Source organism: Rhipicephalus microplus, chromosome 10 (genome assembly GCF_043290135.1).
Source record: "Rhipicephalus microplus isolate Deutch F79 chromosome 10, USDA_Rmic, whole genome shotgun sequence".
Taxonomy (NCBI): domain Eukaryota; kingdom Metazoa; phylum Arthropoda; class Arachnida; order Ixodida; family Ixodidae; genus Rhipicephalus; species Rhipicephalus microplus.
The window spans coordinates 90,299,168-90,320,380 of record NC_134709.1 but is presented as its reverse complement, the minus strand read 5'-3'; the positions used below and the strand labels follow the sequence as shown (position 1 = coordinate 90,320,380).

The following is a 21,213-nucleotide window of genomic DNA, read 5'->3' as shown; positions in this document are numbered from 1 at the left end:
GCTTGCAGCACCACGGTTCATGAAGCAGTCATCTTGTTTAGTCAACGCCGAGGCGTCGCATCCACTAACTAGGTCTTACGCTGTGATGTGTTGAGTGCTTCAGCCGCGCGCTGGGTTGAAGTCTGGTTGAAGTTGGAACAGCACGACTGGATGCTGGTTAAAATGAACCCTCAAACATACACACAGCGTTGTGTGTGTGTTTGCATGTTCTGCTTCATCCGCATACAGTTGCGCTGTTCAAACATAGCATAATAAACCAACTAGCCCATCAACGCAGTGTGGGTTGATTTCGCACGTCTTTCTGCAGCTGGTTTTGAGTGTTGTGGTGGCGACGTTTGATAATGGCAACTCGCGGTGCCTGCCAAACGCTTGATTTGGCGATGAAAGTCGAGAGTCTCCAAAAAAGTTGACCAGGAAGGCACCGCCAAGCGAGAAATCGCACGAAAGTACGGCATTAAGCTTAACTCGCTCTCGAGTTTCATCAAGTGTAAACAAGAGAACTCTAGACAACAGCTTTGGGGCTGTTAGTGACGTCCATTTCGAGAAATTCGTTGCCGTGGACAGCAACAATGATACATTAACAGGAGTCAACCATACAGGCGATAGCAGGCTATATACATTTTAGCCACAATATTAGTTTGAAGTATTAGGCAAAAAAAGCACATTGGCAAAATATTCATGCAGCAGGCTTATATCATATAATCAGTAGCAAAAAACTCAATTTTTCTCAATTCCGCTTAAGTAGACTTGGCACTTTAAAAAATATTCAAAAAACACCCCATCTGACACTGCCATGTTATCTTCTTTGTTTGTACAGCCGACCTGTTGCACGTGTAACGGGTCCGCAATGTAAACATCAGAGTTCGTTCTGTAAGTGACACGGCTGCAATCTTCAATGCCACAGGTATAAATGCTGATGCACCTTACGGCTAATCATATTACCGACAACTGTGCTCAATGGTATTGCTACACTTAGTGCATCGCTTCTTTTCTTTCTGAGCACACGCTCGCCCAGCAGAGTGCTTCATCTTTACCTGCTGGAGTTCTTCTTGCTTTGCCTTTACAATCACATTGCAACAAAATTTTATGCGGTTGTGAAATTACATGTCATGCAGCAATACTGTGTGAAGTTGTGTGTAACGTGAAAATATTGTCATGCGGTCATCACTGTGACGAAGGTAGCAGTCAGCGTGTTCAAGACAAAACTCTTAATTTGGGTGAACTTGTGCCTAGGAAATTCAAAGCCAAACTACGAGCAATAGATGCGGTAGACTGATAGTGGCAAACAAAGCGTCAACCATCGATTCATCTGGTTAGTGGATAAGGTGTGTAGGAATTTGCACATGAGGCTTTACACATTCGAGCCTTATCGCTGGTGTCTGCGTTATATCTATAATGAACCCCACTGTTTGTGTTTACACACTGAAGCCTATCAGAAAAACCTGAAATAATCTGGAAGGTTCCCAGACGTAATGGCACACCTTGAGAAAGGCAGAGGTCATTCGTGTGATAGACCGGTTATATATAAATACAAAAAAAAAACAAATCCTAAATAGAATCATAAACATGTTCAGCCTGATACTGTATCAGTAGTAAATATTTCAGAGTTACTGTCTTTAGTCATAAAATTCATTATGTATGTCCTATACATATTACAGACGAACCGAGATATAATCAAATATTATGTATACCAAAAAATTTTGAAATCCCCATAAATGTATTTAAGTACATTACATATTTTCCACATCGAATTACCTATTCATCTTCATTTGTCTCTATATGACTCGATGCATCAAGGTTTGACTGTACGGTAGGTAAGCAGACAGTTGAATGTTAACCCAGCCTTTTTGCAGCATATAATGCTGCTGCTACCACACAACAGTGACTCTGAAACAGTGACTCTACCACACAGAGCAACTCTGAAAGAGTGGGTAAAGTCCCCGCTCACCTGAGCCTCCCATGGCACAGGTTGCAGCACGAAAAGTGTGTCTCGTCCAGCCAGAACCAGCTTGCCCTCGAAGTTGTCCAGGAAGGTGCCATTGATGAAAGGAACGCGCTGCTTCGGCTGTTGGTCGAAAATGCTGCGGAGTAGAGGAGGCCTACCGTTACTACCGTGAAATCCCAAGCAAGTGCCCCTACCTGAGCAAAAGCGCTCCCTTCCCCATTTTAGGGAGATACGAAATATGCGCCAATGACATGTCGAGCGCCCTCCCCTCTTACCAATCTTCTTCGACCTATTCTCCTCTACAGAATCTTGCAGCAATAGCTCTTGGAGACCAAAGCGGTGAGAGCATAGGCATGAACTAAGTTCCCCTTCAAAGGCGGGGGGGGGGGGGGGGGAGGGCAAAAGTTTATTTCAGCGGCCCCTCCCTATTATGCCAATGTAAAAGGTAGACCTTGCACACCCCTCTAGGGTGACAAGAGGGCGCCCACCCCCCTGCCCCTCCCGTGTGCATGCCTATGGGTGAGAGTCTTTAGATATGTGCACTTTTTCTTTGTACTTGTACAGTGCGGTGCCTTGGGGCTGCATTCTCAGCTGTCACAAATTGTCGGAACGTTTGAAGAATTATCGAGAGGTTTGACTGCACTAATATAAACAAGCACACAGAGAAAGTAAAGGACCCCATGTGAGCAGCACATGCACCTTTCGGAATGCACATTAACCAGCTAGCCCAACTTGGTGTTCTGCACTTGAAGAATGAAATTTCCCACAAGGATTCCCTTCGGTTCAGTAAAAACAGTAAATTCAAGTGTATTCAATAAAGCATTTCATAGAAGTACAAGTGTGCATTCTTCTTAGCGGCACTTCCGCCGCCATCTTGAATTACGGTACGCAAACGAACAAGGGCCCCGCCCACCCCAATTATTGTCCAATAATCTTGCACCGTTGGGGGGTACACAAGATCAAGATTTTACGGATACCCCAAGTGCATGCATTTGGGGGGGGAGGGCTTAAAAATATGTATAGTACTAGTATGCATTTATGTACATACACACTGCCATTTGAGGAAATATAATACAGAGTAATAATACAAATAAATTTCAACCCCATAACATTGAAGATACTATTTGCTGATAATGTGATGCTGGAGCGATAACAAATTGACACGCAGCTTAACTTATCTAAAGACCCCAGCCGCTTGATGTGGCTGCTGTAAAATAAAAAAAATTAACTGTAGCATAATCTAATAATGCAGTTGTCGTGGTTGGCCATGTCGAAACCATAATATCATTATGAGAGTCATAGTGGACAATGCCAGAAATTTCTACCATATGAATTTTTTTAATGTGCACCAAAATCTGTACACACAGAACACTAGCATTCTGCTTCTTTCAAAATGAAACTGCCACAGCCACGATTTGATAAGCACTATACGACCAGAGCCGGTGCGTAGAACTACCAACTTCAGGTCAGCATTATGACAGATAACGTCAGCATTATGTGGGTATTATAGGCATTATATAACTTAATGTGTGAGTTAGGGATAGTTATTAATCCATAAATGGCTGCCATTAACCACAAAACATATGAACAAAAGAAAAAAAAGACACGGATAGGCAAATATTTGGACACTTCAAATATTCAAATGAATATTAAAGTATTTATATTCGCTTCAGCCCAAATTCAGATTAATGGAAATTTCGAAATATTCGAAATGAACGAATATATGCATATACGAGGGCACACAACTTTCTGTAAATGTGGTTTCACGGCAGTGCGAGTGTGCTATGCGAAAAAACTACCCTCCAGAGGAAATGCGTACTTTCATGAAGCTGCACTTAAAGGTTAACTGTACATATTATTTTCACTTCAATTAGCTACTTTTTAAAGGTTGAAAGCATGTTAAATGGGCTTGTATGTGGCAAGTATAGTCATTTTTAAAATGTAACAAATTTTACTGGTTATAACTTGTGCCCTAGTGCTATGCCAACTTTGCTACTGCTCCGGATTGCTTGTACTTCAGTTCTGATAACAAAGCGGCATTCACACATGCTCAATTTTAATTCATAAAAATTTTGTGCACGTTTGTAGGGTCATGACAAATATGCTCGTTTTTCTTTATAGTACGTGATATGTACTATTCAAACTACACTCAGATCTTGTTATAACAAAGTTGCATCTCACAAGAAAATAGGCTCGTTATATCTGAGAATTTCTTATAAAGGTGGTTTCTGACACTGCATCTATTGCAAGACTTTTTCATTTACTTCCTTATAACCGATGGTGATCCATTAAATTGACGCCCTCGTGAACACAAAGTCGCGCGCTATCTCGAAAGCTTTCATGGGCATGCCCTCTGCTGTTACATATAGCAGCCTTGCATGCAGCTCTCGGACGAATTGGGTGAGTAACGTTTCCGTTTCGGGGTGCGCTGCAGTTCGTCCATGAAACGAAGTTTTTTTTGGTTGCTGCAGGATTTGATGCGCTGCTTTTGACTCCTCCGGTATCAGACGCTTTTCTCCAATGCCACTGACTACCACTAATTTTTGAAGGAAATAAAAAACGAAAGACTGACTGTAGATTTAGTGAGGCAAAAGGGCATTGCTAGAACACTGTAGGCCTTGCGTAGCCTTGCACAACGGCAGCATTGCTGATGCTCACAATGGCAATGGAGGCTTTAGACTTCAGCTACCCATTGTTGTGAGACTTCTACATTTTTTTCTGCCAGTGATTGGTATATAAGACGAGGGTCGACTTTTCATTGCGTTTTTTTTTTTCTCTAATATTCGGCCTATATTACGGTATTCTTATTTCAAACGTTTTGCAAATTACGAAAGTCAAGCATTGCAAGTTAAAACAACGCTAAACAATGCGGTGTTAGAGCCTATGATAGACAACACAATATAACGTCAACGAGAGTGGAGTGCAAAAGAAGCGAACCTGTACACCGTGACGTAGTCTTCGGAGAGGCACACAATGTACGGGTGGGCGTAGGCCACGGCGGAGACGCTCGCACTCCAGGGTAGAGGAGGCCTCTGTGACACACCTGAGCTCGTGGCAAAGATGCCCAAGTCGCTGGGGCCATTGAGCAGAAACTCACCCTGGATTAACAGAACTTGGTTCACAGTGGCAAGTTTAACAATAGCGCTATGGTCACAAGCAAAAGGAAGAAGCCAACTAAAGAAGAAATTTAAGATAACACATTTCAACTCACGTACGGAGGCCTTGTTCATAATAAAGCAATGAAAGACTGGGAGGATGACTAGCTATGCGCAATACATGGTGCAAAAGGTGTACATAAACAGAAGGGAGAGTTATGTCATTGCAGTTCAGCATGGTACCAGTAGTTTGGAATAGTAATGGCTCGAGATGAAGTTCCAATGCTAGATTTCCGTCGATAATTAGCACAGGCACACTGGCCCAGTCAATATCGTGTCCCTCTGATACACAATGTTTGGCAAGAGCATTAGAACACACTTCCTCTTTTTTAACATCATAACAGTGACTCTTTAAGAGCCTTTGAAAATCACCAGTCTCACTGATGTACACATAGTTACAGTCTGCACAGGGAATGTTGCACACGTGAAGTTCTTTTTGGTCGGTGTCTTTATTTTACCTTTGCTCATGAGCATTCCTGACCAGACAAGTTTTCGTCAAGCTTTTGATTTCAAAAATAAAATACATTGGTGAGTTTGTCAGTGCACAATTGGGAATGAAACCCCGAAACAGTTGCACTCTTGTTACGGGCAGCTGCTGCACCCATAACAGATGCACCTAAAACAGGATTACATCCTAATAATTTAATATGTGGGGTTATAGGACCCGAAAGCAGCACACGATTATGAAGGATGCGGTAGTGAAGGGCTTCAGAAATTTCAACCACCCGGTCTTCAACATGCACTGACATCGCACAGTAAACGGGCCCTCCACAATTTCACCTCCATTGAAATGCGACTGCCATGCCCGGGATCGAACCCGCGACCTTTTGGGTCAGCATCCAAGCACCCGAGCCGCTGATTCGTCGAGAAAAATTACATGTTAGATTGCATATTAAATCTGTTGCACAAAGACGAACCCGTGAAAAGTGGGCAAAAGGTTTGTCACTGAGCAACTGTCAATGTAGACGTGTGCAGGATTCTCTGTAATGGGAGACACGTTTTCAACCAAATTTTATTCTCGTCCTCCGTGTGACAGGTTCGAAAGTAAACACGCTTTGCAGTGCATTCAGACATGAAAATGAAGTCTGCTGCTTTTAATGGCTTGCTTTTGGTCCGCGGCTTTATAGAAACAACGATAAAAAGTAAACCATTCTTGGAATTAACATTAGGAGTCCCTTTCCACCATTATAATCAAAACCCTGCATTTCTACAATCCTGTGCATCAAAGAAGCACCGACACAATTTGGAGGCACACAGCACTTTTCGTTTTCATAGAATGTACTATCAACGCTCTCCTCACACCGGAGCCAGACAACACGTATAAAACATTTTACTTTGATTTTAAAGCTTCCGTTGCCCAGCATCTGCAAGCCAGCCCCTCTTCAATGGACATTATCACGACAGGTAGTTCACTGGGCTTGCAAAACCTGCATTCTGCACGCGACCTGAATAGCTGAAATCGCTGTCACAGTTTCTGATGACAATTCACTCGTCATTGTTTACGTGAACCACGCGCGACCCACCTGCGATCATGTGTGTGGCTGTCAGGAATTCTAGAAAAGTACTTAATAAGCTGTCAATACAAAGCATCTTCACGTGAAACCAGCTCGTAGTTTGAAAAGGCCGGCTAGTTGGTTTTGCTGCATACTGAAACTTTAGCCCACACAACAGGAGAACACAGACGAAAGATTCACAATAACCAGCGCAGTTATATCAACAACTTTGTAGCTGCCTTCTTAAACACCAGATAAATAAAATACTACCTCCTCAGAATTTTTTACGACTAATGAGTCGTTAGGTGACAAGGACGCGAGTGCTTTTTGGACAAACCCAGACAAAATAAATTGCCACGAATGATGTTCCAACACCATTGCTCTGAACGGAACCCCTAGCTTATGCGTCCTTGCTGCAAAGAACACTTCTAAAGTATGCCACTTTTCCTTTTTCACTGGTCATTGTGAATCTTTCATCTGTGTCCTCAAGTTGTGTGCGCTGAAGTTTCAGTATGCAGCCGATAAAAATTTTTTTCTCAGACATCATGCTAAGAATGTCAGATTTAGGCAACATATACAAAAGAATCAGTGTTCCAAGTTTTATTTAGAATTCTTGAAATTATAAGCCGTCTAAGTTTGATCCAGAACCTGACAAAAAGCTAGCAATAAGAAAAACTGTGGGCCCTGCATGTGTCCATCAAAAGGCAAGCCCACCTTGGCGATTCTCTTGACGAACGGCACGGTGAGGTTGCTGTCGTACGGCACCAAGTTTTGAACGTGGCCAGTGCTACAGCAGGCAACCAGGTACTGCGTCACCGTGGCAACACAAATGTAGTCTCCATCCATGGCCTGCAAAAGAAGTTTGGCCATTTTACCTGATCGCCCAAGTGACGAAAGACTCAAAAATAGGCCCAAGCTATCATTCGAACACTTCAAATATTCTAACGAATATTACAGTATTTAAATTCGCTTTGATTCAAATTTATATTTTTGGAAATTTCGAAGTACCTGAAATGCACAAATGGATGTATATCCTGTTCATGCGCGAGTTGTGATGCACTGTCAGCAAATCCGTCAAATTCACATGGCATGATTCCAAGGCACTCAGTACTACACATCTCATGTAAGAAAATGAAGGAACGTAATGTTTTGAGTAAATTTCAGTAATTAATGTTCATTAGTGTGCGGTTAAATAATTAATTATTTTTTCTGCAGTCAGACAGCTTCTATCTTTGCATAAAAAAATGTAATATTTGGCCCAAAATGCACGCATAGTTGGTTTTTGCGGTTTTATTTCTATAAAGCAAGGAAAAGAAAACTCTTGACATTGGTTCTGGAACGTGGCACAATAAACAATGATGGTAGTGTCAATAATGGTAGTGTTTCCAGTAAAGTGATCCTCATCAGCGATACACAGCACAATGAAGTTAAATAACGGCGTGCACAAATGCGCACAGTGCATTTAACATGTCGTGCGTGATGCGCCTTCGAAGTTGATGTGTACAATTGTAACCACCGCTGAAAGGGATATCAGTTCAATTGTAACCCACCTGTAAAGGCGATACACAATGATTACACCTAAATAATATCAATATATGGTGTTTTACCTTCCAAAACCCCGATATAATCATGAGAGATGCCGTAGTGGAGACCTCCGGAAATTTTGACCATCAGGTCGTGCACTGACACTGCACACTACACGGACCTTTACCATTTCGCCTCCATCAAAATGCGATCACCACGACTGGGAACAAACCCGTGACCTTTAAGTCAGCAGCCGAGCACCCTAGTGACTGATCCGCCAAGGAGGATGCGAATACCCCTATTCAAAGAAAATCTGTACCGCTGCAAAACCCAACTTAAACTTTAAATGAAAATATTACCCTCACATCGATTCATCGTTTTCAAGTTCAAAGCTTTTTATAGCGGCTTGTGCGCTTCAAGTACAATAAATTTTTGTATTTTGCAGTTTATTACCTGTATTGCAGCGAAAGTCAAATTCCGTTACTAGTAGTCAAAGTTGCTTCCACTTTCGTTGGACCAAAATAGAATAACATTTGCGCATGGTTTGTTTGAATGAAAAATATATTGTGCAGGTTAATTGGGCCATGGCAAATATGTTAATTTTTCTTTATAATATGAGATGTATGCTTTTCGAATTTGATTCGAAATTATTTGGCCAAATCACTGTTTGCTTCGAACTTAAAATTTATATTTGCACATGCCCAGTCGGCAAGGCTTCCAATGTCGAAAAAAGATTGGGTACGGAGACGCAGAAACGAGACCAAGGGAACAGTTTGCCAGTTTTGGCTCATGCACTCGTTAGGGCATGTGATTGGGCATATTCATACGAATCCATGATAAAAGTTCATCACATAAAATAACAGCGCATAATAAAATTTCTGAGAGGTAGACCAGGCAATATTGCCAAAGATGTTTTATTAGTGTTTTAACCCTTTATGGGACAGTTAGACATTTACAACCCACTTTTTGACTGCAGTTTAAAAGCCGCGCCACACCAAAACCACCGCTGCTGTTTAGCTGAGACTGCTGTCGCCATCTGGTGAGTGTCTAACCTAACGTTTTTAAACATTATTTTCTACGAAGCTCTATGGGGCAGCACAATATAACGTTTCATTCGAAGCGTTCCGAATTCATTTACCGCGCTCAATTTCGCGGGTATTTTGAGTCGACGTGCACTAAATACACAATGACAAGTAAGTGTGAAAGTTTTATTTCTCGTGTGGGTTTCTATATAGAATCACTGTGTTATGTTTTCTGATTTTATTGTCGTACTGGCTACCCGGAAAGTTGTGCAACATGAGTGACGCAACTCAGAGCTGGCGAAATTTCCTAGGCCTAATTTTCTTCTCGCTTACGTCAGAATTTTAGAGCGCTATTGCATTCTCTTTTCATTCCAGGGAGGTCGCTATCAGTTGAAGAAGCGGTTGAGCTTCTGTTCAGGCTTCCAGATGATCCTCGAGAAAGCGACATCGAGAGTGAACTTGCAGACAGTGAAAATGAAGTTGTGCCCGCGCTGGCTCCGGTCAAGGAAAGTGACTCAGATGACAATGCGCTTGATCAGCCATCCACAAGCACAGGAAAAAGGAGGCGATCATCGTACGTCAGGAAGAAGCCCCCCCCAAAAAAAAAAGAAAAGACGCCCGAGAAGTCCTGAGCCAGTCCAATCGGATAACTCTGACAGCCGAGATGTTGCCTCGGAAGGAACCGCTTTGTGGTCTACAGCTCTTCCAATTCTCAACAATCGCTCTGTGAGTAGCCTGGAACCGCAGTATTCAAGCAAGTTGCCCTCATCTTGTACACCATCCGAGTCATTCAGCCTGTACTTCAATGATGATGTACTTGAAATGATCGTGCTTGAAACAAACCGCTATGCCAGGCAGGAGGCTCGAAGAGGGTGGCACGATCTAACAAAAGGTGAACTGAAAGCCTATTTGGGCATTCTTATTTTGATGAGCGTAAATCCTGCGCACCATCTGTACCTCTACTGGAGTAGCGACAGCTTTTTCAATGTGAAGGAGATATCCAGTGTGATGACATTCAAGAGGTTTCAGGCCATTATGAACTCACTGCGCTTTTACGACAATGAGAAGATAAAAAGTGAAGGTGAAGAGGGTTTTGATAGACTGGCCAAAATACGACCTCTTGTGGACACCTTGAACAAAAAGTTTCTTCAAGAGTACAAGCCTTCTGGCCACCAGGCAATTGACGAAAGTATGGTGCGTTTCAAAGGACGATCGTCTTTGAAACAGTATGCCCCCATGAAACCAATCAAACGCGGGTACAAGGTATGGTGTAGAGCGGACTCTGTGACTGGCTACCTCTGCGAGTTTCAAATATATGAAGGGAAGTCTGCAGAAAGAGAGGCTGGTCGTACACTTGGAGAACATGTCGTTCTTTCTCTTTGCAACAATGTTGACGAAGACAGTACGCTCTACTTTGATAACTTCTTCACTACGACCAAGCTCATGGAAGAGCTTTCAGAAAAACAAATTATGGCAGCAGGCACGGTTAGAACAAATACGAAGGATTTACCTCATGAAATCAAAGTGGACCAGAAATTGAAGAGAGGGGACTATGTTTGGCGATCAAAGAGCCAATTGACGGCGTACCAGTGGCGTGACAACCGAAATGTGACGATGCTGTCAAACTTCCATGATCCATCTGAGGTGGTTGAAGTGAACCGGACGCTTTCTAATGGAGCCAAGGTGGGCGTGACATGCCCCAATGTAGTCTCCGACTACAATAAGTTCGTGGGGGGTGTCGACCGATTCGACCAAAAGCGTAACGCATATATGTGCGACCGTAGGTCGAAAAAGGGTTGGTACAGACTCTTCTATTACCTCTTAGATGCAGCTGTAGTCAACGCTTTCATTCAGCATTGCCACTTCACACCAAACGAATACTTGTGGTTTCGTCTTGCCCTTGGAAGGGAGCTTATCAGCGGTCAGAGCTTCAGGAAAAAGACGGCCATTCCCGCTTTTCAGCACAAGAAGCGTGGACGTCAGTCTGGACAGAAGATGGTGGGCGTTCCTGAAGAAATCAGATTTCACAAAGGTGACCACCACCCTGTGAAGACAACCGGACGTAAACGGTGCAGGTGGTGTTCTACTAAGGCGAAGGAAATTAGGACGGCACTTGTATGCAAAGTCTGCAACGTGCCGTTGTGTGCTACATGTTTCCTGCCTTTTCATAACGGAAAGTGAAGGTTTTCATACAGCCAGACGTTGCTGTTTGCAAGAGTGCAATTTTGAATAAATTTAGTACCCACATTTTTTTTATTGCCAACAGCCCTGTCGAATGTGGTTACTGGGACCATATTGTCCCACATTCTCTGGTTGTCTGAACAACCAGTGGGACATATGCGTCCCACTTTTTTTGAGTCCCCCTTTGCACTGACGAAACTAAAATTTTATATGTCACATAGTGATGTAGTAACCATCAGTTTTATACAGACAAAATGAATTGATCGTGTTTTTTCTCATTGTGTCCCATAAAGGGTTAAAAAAGAAGTTGCCAAAAGCCTCATTACAAACATGCTAAATACATTTTCCATAAAGAGCATATCTTTTGTTCTAATGTGGCTTATAAAATCTACTTAGAGATTTAAAATCTGCAGAGTAAACTGACACTGGTGTAATATATTTCATTCAGTTCATCCAACTAATTTAACCACACATATTTAAACCATACTTGTACCATACTAATTAAAAACTGGCTGCGCTCAAATCAGTTATGCCTAGATGTGCATAGCGAGAGGTGTTGTCAATTTTATAATTTAGCTTCATTCTTTGTACAATTACACTTCTCAAGGCGTGTGGCTTGCTCTTCCTACGTCTCCTCGGCTTGCTACCTCCTCTTGGTTTCGTTGCGACAACGAAGCCTGGCTCCTTTCCGTCTCTTCGACTTGCCTTCCATATCTGCCAAAAGATCCCACCTAGCCGCTCTTCCTACATACACGATGAGACGCTTACTTTTCCACTGTTGCAACGCGGCTTCACCGGCTCCTCCTTTGACATTATGCCAGCTGGCGCGGCGAGCCACACTGCTAGCTGTGGTGGTTCATAGGCAACGGCTCAACTCACGGTATGGGCACTGGCCACAGCGAAATGGTGAGAATACGGCCAATGTAGCTCTCTCGACGAAAAGTGGAAAGACCTCTTGTCTCCCCTTAGAGGCATCACATCCACTCACCAATGCCAGGGCATGCTCAGAAAGGGAGATGTCACTCTGGTGAGCCACCTTGTTCTCTGTGACAGCATACAGTTGCAGCTGTTTTCTCTTGGCTGCACACACCTGCGTCAAGAGAGGAATGGCTTGATACTTCAGCTGAGATGTCGAACTCAATCACAAACTTACACTCAGGTTGTGCTAGTTACATAAATCAGCATGTCTGTTAAATGACTGAGCAAAGGGGGTGATGACGCACAAACAATATTAGAAGTAGCATATTGTACCACTAAAGCCATGATTAAAAGACTGCTGGCATGCTTGCATGCTCTGGAGTTCATTTGCGTAGTTGAGTGTCACAGTTACCAGACGCTATCAAGCTGACAAGCAAGCAGTGATCACAAAAGAGGCCCAAAAACATAGCAAGACTTTCACAAATAAGCACAAAAGAAGCAGTAACTTCATCAATTTTCTGAATCTTCAAAAAATTTCATTTTAATAAAAAAATATCTAAAATATGAAGAGCAGTTTAAGAAAAATATTACAAACTTTCTTTGTACAGCAACGAGATGCATAACTATGAACAGAAGCACATATTTGTATTTTAACATTGTTTGCAAGGTAGTACCCATTCGGTTGAATGTATGTTTGCTAGTGCATGATTAATAGTACTTATTGATTGCCAAAACATATGTTAGACTTGAACAATCAAGTACTCAAGGTGATTGACAAATGCGCTATGTATTAGTAAACGACAGAAGCACTACTATATAATTCTTCCCCAAAAAAACCCTACAAGCGACTGGCCAATTCTACAAGTGACTTGTCGAAAAAAGAAGACCAATTTCGTCTATGCAGAACTGGCAACTCTGTTGAGTGTTCTGTTGATTCTATTGAGGTTCAACTAGAATTTTAATAGAAGCAATTTGATTTCAGGTTGCTTCCTGTGTTATATGCTGGGGGAAGTTGGTTCAAATTATTTGAATAACATGATTTATTTTTCATATCAGTATTGCCCTAAGTGGGTTAGAAGTAAAAATATTACAAAAAAATTGATGCCGCCGTAAAGGTGTTTGACAGCATACGGCGACAATGCATAATGGCGAAAGTCCAGGCAGAGCACAGACTCCCAGCACGAGCGGCATTCTTTCAAAATGAGGCCAAAGAGAACGACATACTAAAAGGCGTTGGAGGGAATGGCCCATTGCCGAGTTCCAAGGCTTTGCTACACCCCCATGACAATTGTTAACAAACCCCCAAAATCTGGCACTAAACTGCAAAACTGCAAAATATGACATCTGTGTATGTGCTTAAAAGAGTAGTGACACCTAATATCAAACTCGAGATGTGGAATTCATTTGACTGCTTGGTACGCATGAGTTTTTTTTAGGGAAGTATGAGAGGCGTTCATTACGTAGATATTATATTTCGAGCACAAAGAGCGTCTAAGGGCTCAACGATGTGTTCCCGGCCGTGAAACATTGATAGTATTTTGACGTGTTTCAGCGAGCTCCTAGGCCACGCCTTTGGCATTGAGTGACGAACGAGCAGCGATGACGTCAACAATTTTTTTGCTGTCATCGCGATGTCTACATGAGGTACCGGCTGGCGCCAATGCCTGGCTGCCTGGCAGCGGCTTCACTTGCTTTGCTTAGCTTCGTCTGTGCAGCGTGTTCGTGTAAATGCTGCGTTTCCACTTTGGGCGATTTCTAGTGGAGCCGTGAGTGCGAATGTGATTATTTGAAGCTACGGTCATCGCGAACAAGTAACACACTCACAGCATTCATATGTCTTATTAGCCAGTGCGGTCCAAGCATTCATCACTGCTCGGTATGGCGTCGGCTTCAGAATCACTGCCCAGCAGGGTATCGAACCAAAAATAATTCCCGATGCTGCGAATCATTGCGATTCCTTATTCCTCAGTGTTTTCATCATCCCTTGTGGACGCTGATGACAGCGGCGAAGACATGCCTATACATGTGTGCGCCAAGCCGACGAAATGTCTACTGAAACTCTCATCACCATTTCGTGTAGCCCCATGATCAGAAGGGGCAGGACTGCAGGAGGTGACCGCTTGGCAGCGCTGAAAATTAGCGGGCTTTGCACCCATTTTAAATAAGGTTTGATAATGGTTATGCTAATCGATATTACATATATTAATTCACCCCTATTTTGCATAAGTAGAACCGACTCATTATTAGAGGATCGATAGCTACAGGTTGGTGCAAAAAAAATACGACATACGTCAAGTTGATATCACTGCTCTTATAATCTTTCCAGTGGAGACACTCACCTGAATGGAAAATGGGTCGTGACGGGTAGGATTTTCGTTGATGCAGAATGCAGAGATGCCTTTCAGCTTTGACAGTGGGGCAAGGATCTGCGAAAATCGAGGAACTTTTGAGCTTCGCCTTTAAGAGTTGAACGAGATAGTTATATACTGTCCCTAGTGCGTACTTCAAACACTTAGTGCATGAAATCTTTTCGATCTTACTATGCACCCACTACGTAGACTTAGGAAAAAAGGTGCAGGAACGTCTGTGCCTTTTACAGTGGGTGGCTGGCTTTAAACCATGAAGTCATAATGATAATCACATGTTCTGACGCCCAATGACAATGTACACTTGTACCACTCATTATTAGAGCAATATTTCATATTTATTGTCAAGCATGTATACAGGACACACATGTTTTTAAAGCATGAAAGTTGCTTTCACTGCATTTTCAAGCAGAGGAAGTTATTTTCGCTGTGTGGCTTTGTGGTAGAACACCCGCTTGCCACGCAAATGACCCGAGTTCGATACCCACTCAGACCCCGAGTTTTTTATTATTTCATTTGTATCTTTTCTAATCCTTCAGTCACGCACAAGATGATGATTTTTCCCTCACAACCAACAACGCCGATGCCAGAATTTCTGCGAAATGAGCTCTTTAACACTATCACGTTAATATGTTGGCGGCATGAGCAACAAGGAAGTCTCTCAATCATGTTACTCTCACACTTAAAAAACTAAAATGCTCCCGATTTCTGAGATTAGTGCCGAATAACTGAAACAAGGGTGCCCTGTGGCACCAGCAGAAGACCTCCACAATGTAAAAACACAGACACTGTTGGACTCAAATGTCACACCTGAAGATTTACCAGTGCCACCTTTCAAGAAAGCAAAGAGAAAGCCTTTTTGTTAAGAATATCTAAAGGGCCAGTAAACAACCGCGATGTCCAAATGTTGTAATGAAGAGAAATATGTGCACTTTTGCTATGTGAATGTGCTGCCACAAATATTTTGCAAACACGTGCTACAATAAAAACGTCACAGGGGTGAGAACATCCCTTTCAGCTGGTTTCAAATTTTTGCGTGGCTTCGCCTCCCTTCTCTGCCATAGGGAGAGAAAGGCGTAGCCTGTCGCTGTGACTAGGGTCATTCAGCTACTCTATCTTGACTCTACCAACTTTGGCAATGTGACACAACATCAGTGATATTTCGCTAACGCGCAGCAAACGACTGAGCAGGACCTCTCACACTTGAGCACGTGTCATAGTGGTGCAGGGAGGAAGCGCAGCACAAGGAGCACTTTTACCTTAGCGGTAGAATAGCGAGACAGCTTTTTATCTAATAGGCTATCGTTCCGACAATACCGCTTTTCCCAGTAGTCTCGGGCTCTACAAAGCGGCAGAGGGCAGCACAGAAAAATAAAAATGTGCATTGCGCAGTCCCAACTGCATTATCGCTGGGCCAAGGTGCCATTTTTTAGAGCAAAGGACCAATCAACGAGCTCAGTGGTATGGGAAGTTGCCCATGGGCATGCTTGCACCACTGCACGTACAAGAGGGATTGGTCAGGCACGGTAATTGTGTTTCGAAATTGAGGGTCTGCGTAGCATCGTAGTATTTGGAAAATATGATTGTTGCGGTCTACAGTACAAATTGGGGAGCTTGTTTGGGAGTGTAAAAAAACAATCGGAGCCTGTTTACTGGCCCTTTAAGGATAAATGTGCCATTCCCTGGTGAGCATAACGCAAGCAGACCTAAATGTATTGCCATTACTACACATCAGGGGACGCCAAATAGACACGTCACAAATGAGATGTGCAAAGAATCGTAAAAACCTAAATTATTATACCACCACTTCACATGTGCCAGCTGCCACACAAAATGAAATTCTTTATGATGAAAACAGATTTACTGGCCTGCTCCACGTATTCGCGACCACTGAAAGCAATGTCATGTCATCAGTAATATAAAGTAAAAGCTCGGGAATAAAACAAATTAGCACTTCTGCTAATAGCTGCAAGGCAGTGTCAGTTTTATGAAAAATAAAAACTTTCATTCGTTGGTTTTAGGTCATTGCTACTAGGGATTGCTATACGTACACACTGCTTACTCAAAAGAATTTCGAACTGGTGAAAAGTTTGTCTTGTTCTGAAATTAAAAGCTGGAAACAACTCCTTTCTGGAGTGGTCATCCTATCATACGAGCAAACCACAAGGCTAGCAGATATTGTACTTCACTATAACAAAGCTTATCAAACATAAAAACAGCTTAGTGGTACCTGATAATTCGTTATAGGTGTATACAGTAAGTGCTTACTCATTCGAAGTCAAAGGGGACTCTAAAATTGTTTGAGTTAAGTGGAGTTCAAATTAGAGGATGGGCATGAATGAAAAGACACTGCGCCACACTGCCCAAGGAAATCCCAAAGAAGCCACCTCTGGGCTCGTTATAGCGAATTAGACGCTACTAACATGCTTCTGATGGGTGACTTTGTATATTAGCTTCATGGAGCTCTAAAAGTGAACAGAATTAATGAAAAACTTGATTATATGCTAGAAACAAACACCTACATGCATTTAAGAGGTGAGCCTTAATGTCAAAATATATGACACTAATTATGCTCTAACACGCATTTACTTCCATGGCAGAGAAAACACAATAAAAATTAAAAGTTATCAGTAATAGTATGCATTTGCTTGCATTTCTTCCGTCACAGATATATGATCACCATTTGCAGCTTGCCCAAGAGCTCCGGTGCAGCACTTGAATTCTCATCTGCTCCTGAATGTTACTGTTTCATTGCTTATTTCAGTAAATTTGGTTAGCTTTGGTTTTGCAACACATTGTGACCTCTAAGTACCAACTTCTACGAGAAGTGTTCATTACCAGGGGGCCCCAGTTTGAATTAATAACTGAACTGAATACCGACACGTTTGAATAATCGACTTTTTCTTCATAGAAACGCACGGGGCTGTGCCAGGACCACAACATCAACCAAGCTCGAATCAACAAGCTTTTACATTATTCTGTCATGTTGTTTTAATGGCAATACTGTTCCTCATTTACTTCAATATAAACGATAATGCACTATAATCATATTTGTTACACAGAGACTAGACTGCAACAGCATCTGCGGGATTAATTGAGTAAAAGCCTGGAATGTTAAGGTCTGTCCAGCGACACGCTAAAAATGCCCTCATGAGTCATAAATGGTGGCTACAAATCGCACTCATGACATTAAAGTGACCCTGCAACACTCTTTAGGCATGGTCAGAAAACGCTGCTGATTGGCTGTCGAGGCTCCTGAGAATACATGAGCCAAACATCATAGGACAACGGGCTTAAATTTTACAATTAATTCTCAAAGTCATCTAAAACCCTCTTTCGTCCTTAAAAATAAAGCCATATACCCGAATTTCTGCACCATATGCACACGTCCATGCTGATTGGCTGATCTACTGCATAGTTACAGTAGCCACCACAAAGTTCCGCTACGTAGCCACGTGTGCTCATAATTACACTAAAAATAAGCTGTGCATTCAAAGAAAAACACGAAAAAAAAGTGCTCGAGGTCAAGACAGGCACTGACGAAGGAATGCATCCCTCTTCCTGTGCAGTTTTCAGTGCACTTGCTGGCCCAAAAGGAGAGAGAAAGTGCTTAAAGCATACAACTAACACATGCAACTCTGCTTTCACTTAATGGGCTCAAAATTTTTTGTTGCACGTGATTTACAAACCATCACGCGTTAGTACCGAGACCCTTTCATTATAACTCAGAAAAGGGTTGCAAGGCCCTTAAAGGGGCCCTGCAACACTTTTTGAGCATGGTCAAAAACCACTGTTGACCGGTAATAGGGTAGCAGAGGCTCCCAACAATACGCAAGCCAAATATTATAGCGCAGCACGCGGCCTGTAATTCACAATAAATTATCAAAGTCAGTTGAAAATTGCTTTCTCTTCTCTTGACAAATCACGCAATAAGCCCAAAAATCACTCGCAGTAAACCCATCTATTAGCTATTGGCTGATTTAAACATGGTGCACTCGGTCGTTACAGAGATCGCTGCAAGAGGCCGCTACTTGTCCACGTGTGCGCGCATGATCACACTAAAGAACCAACGCATTTGAAGAAAAAAAAAGAAAAGTGATCAAGGTCAGGAGGCGTGCGTGATGTTTTTTGTTTGCCCCTCCTATCCCTCCCTGCTTAGCTTCCAGCGCTTTCGTCGGGACGAGAAAGAAGAGAATGTGATTGCAGCATGTAACAAATCTTTGTAACTTCACTCGTACTAGACAGATTCCTAAAATTTTTTCGGCATTGATTGTTTGGGGCAATACGCTTTTTCAGCTAATTAATTTCACGGTTACTCAAAAAAGTGTTTCAGGGCCCCTTTAAAGCCTAGCAGCTGTTCATTGGGCCCATGGACTGGCCTCAACAGGTAGAGATGTCTTGAGGAGTCCATTGTTAATGACAATACAATTGAACTCCTTTGCAAAAGACACCAATATAAGAGACAAATGCGTATAAGAGACATCAGTGTGCCTACAGTAAAATACGGGTTTACAAGAAAATGCATACAAGGTAACCTGCTTATAAGAGACATCTCATATAAAAGACAAGAATCGCTGCTCAGAGCACATCTCCTGTAAAGGGGTTTACTCTACTTGCATACAGAGACTGTCAGGACTCTGTCCTCTCACCAAATCACCAAAACATACTCGAAGCATGAGATAGCTAGTGGTTAACAGCTCTGACTCTCTGACGCACACGTTCCACATCCAACTGCAGTCAGAGCACCTGCAATTTGAGAAATGCATATTCAGGTGTTCCTTTTAACGGTGGATCACACTGGACGACTGGGTGTCATACGGAGGTGCACATGTAGCTACCTTCATCAAAGGAAAATCAATAAAGCAACTTTAGTAAAAAAAATTCACTCACATCAAGGTCAGCCGTGTTAAGGCACATGAAGTTCCCGTCGCTCAGGCACAGGAGTCTCTCCAGGGCCGACATTGCTTTCAGCGTTCGTACCGGCTTTTTCTGTGTAGCAAACGAAAAGTGCCCCAGAAACCAAACTTGTCTATAAAATGTAGGTTTTTGCACTTGAGAGTCTCGGAATGTAAGAGTGCGACAGGTTAGAGAGCCCCGAAAATGCCTACACATGGTGCCTAACTTTCTTTAGACGAACTTGACAACTTGGGTACATACAAGGTAAATCTTAAAGCAGCAACCTCACTGCTTCTACAATATTTAACAGAGAAAGGCATACTTGACGCATATTCTGCCATACGAAAATGACCGTCATGTATATCACGCGCCTGTCCTTGAGCTATCGCCGCATGCCTAGTACCTCCCCGTCACGAATGGTGCACAATTGTCAGTACCACATGGCATTCTTGACGTAATGTAACGAGCACGTGTGATGATGTTGGTGAGAACTGCAGGCGTCAGTGCCACTGATTCTTTTACTATGTGAAAACGAATGATGGAATCTTAACACTCACTGTGTTGATGAATTTCTGCCTGGCCTTGCGGGCGGCAATGGTGCGACGCCCGTCCAACCAGCTGTGGTCCTCCAAGTCGTACTGGATGAGAAAGCTGCACGCAGAAATGCCACGCATGGGAAACACCATGGGAATGATGATGAAGCTATTAATTGAAGCACCCTGTAAACTCGCAACGTTTGTTTGGAAGGAATTGGAGAACTTCATTTCAGTTCGTGTGCAAGAAACAAAAATATAAAAAAACAAACTACAAAGAGCAAAGCTGAGAGATATTATTCTAAGCTGACTTAGGACTGCCCTAGCAAGACAGTAAAAAGAGCGCACTGGCAGACTGCAAACACTCATCAGCATAATAATCAGCAGCACACAATAAATGGAACTAAACTGCTGCATATTACAGCAAACAGAGCATGTGCAAGAACTCTTCCGTTAGTTGCACATTATTAATAAAAATACGGTATACCAGAGCAGGGTTACAATGAAGAAACGAGCGTCACTAGCATAAACTGACTACTACTACTAATTCCTGCGGTATTGCGTGCCGAAGCCACAATATGTTATCAGGGACACCATATTGAAGGACTCTGGAAACTTTCATCACCGGGGGTTTTTTAAATGGGCACATAAATCAAAGCACACCGGCATAATTTGCATTTTACCCCCACCTAAATACGACCACTGTGGCTGATATGAAACTGATGACCTCTGGGTCACCGGCCGAGCACCATAAACACTGTACCACTGATGCGGACTGGTCATAAAAAGTAGCAGAGGGGATTTCAAGAGGAAACAAGTGTGGAAGAAAGCTGTGAGAGTGAATAAGTTTAAGAAGTCTACAGGAACAATGTGGCCACAGCAAGCACTGCATTGTGTGGAAAAGTAGGGCTGCCGCTTGCCCGGTTTTAAAAGAGCCAGCAAGGTTTTTTGGATAGCAAGCCAGTTACCGGTCTGCACTAAAGACTGGCCACCATTTTTTGTCATAATATAGCAATTATTTATTTCGTGGGATGTTCTATACGCGTCAGTTCGACAACTACAATGGCAAATATTTATGGCCAATCACCAAAACAATTATGCTATTAGTCAACCACTTTTATAGATTCCTTGAAGTGTAGCAATCATTAGAGCAGAGATTATTGTGTGTGTGTATGTATAT

The 21,213-nt window shown here is 42.6% G+C and overlaps 2 protein-coding genes across 2 annotated transcripts in view; one reads left to right on the top strand and one right to left on the bottom strand.

Annotated features, from left to right (window-relative positions):
- Window positions 1-21,213, bottom strand: part of LOC119181937 (transforming growth factor-beta receptor-associated protein 1 homolog) — a 63,657-nt gene that overhangs the window by 38,098 nt on the left and 4,346 nt on the right. The window contains exons 3-9 of the mRNA XM_037433183.2: window positions 20,058-20,151; window positions 19,495-19,593; window positions 14,578-14,664; window positions 12,309-12,410; window positions 7,308-7,442; window positions 4,883-5,043; window positions 1,949-2,081 (exon numbers count right to left, since the gene is read on the bottom strand). Coding sequence (XP_037289080.2) covers window positions 1,949-2,081; window positions 4,883-5,043; window positions 7,308-7,442; window positions 12,309-12,410; window positions 14,578-14,664; window positions 19,495-19,593; window positions 20,058-20,151 — 811 coding nt within the window. The remainder of the gene's footprint in view (window positions 1-1,948; window positions 2,082-4,882; window positions 5,044-7,307; window positions 7,443-12,308; window positions 12,411-14,577; window positions 14,665-19,494; window positions 19,594-20,057; window positions 20,152-21,213) is intronic.
- On the top strand, window positions 9,886-11,456 carry LOC119168120 (piggyBac transposable element-derived protein 4). Its single transcript, XM_075875866.1, has one exon. The coding sequence runs from the start codon at window positions 9,962-9,964 to the stop codon at window positions 11,318-11,320; it is 1,359 nt and encodes a 452-aa protein (XP_075731981.1). The 5' UTR covers window positions 9,886-9,961; the 3' UTR covers window positions 11,321-11,456.

Bases quoted from the DNA above. Each gene is read 5' to 3' on its own strand.
- LOC119168120 (XM_075875866.1), top strand. From the start codon at position 9,962: ATGATCGTGCTTGAAACAAACCGCTATGCCAGGCAGGAGGCTCGAAGA.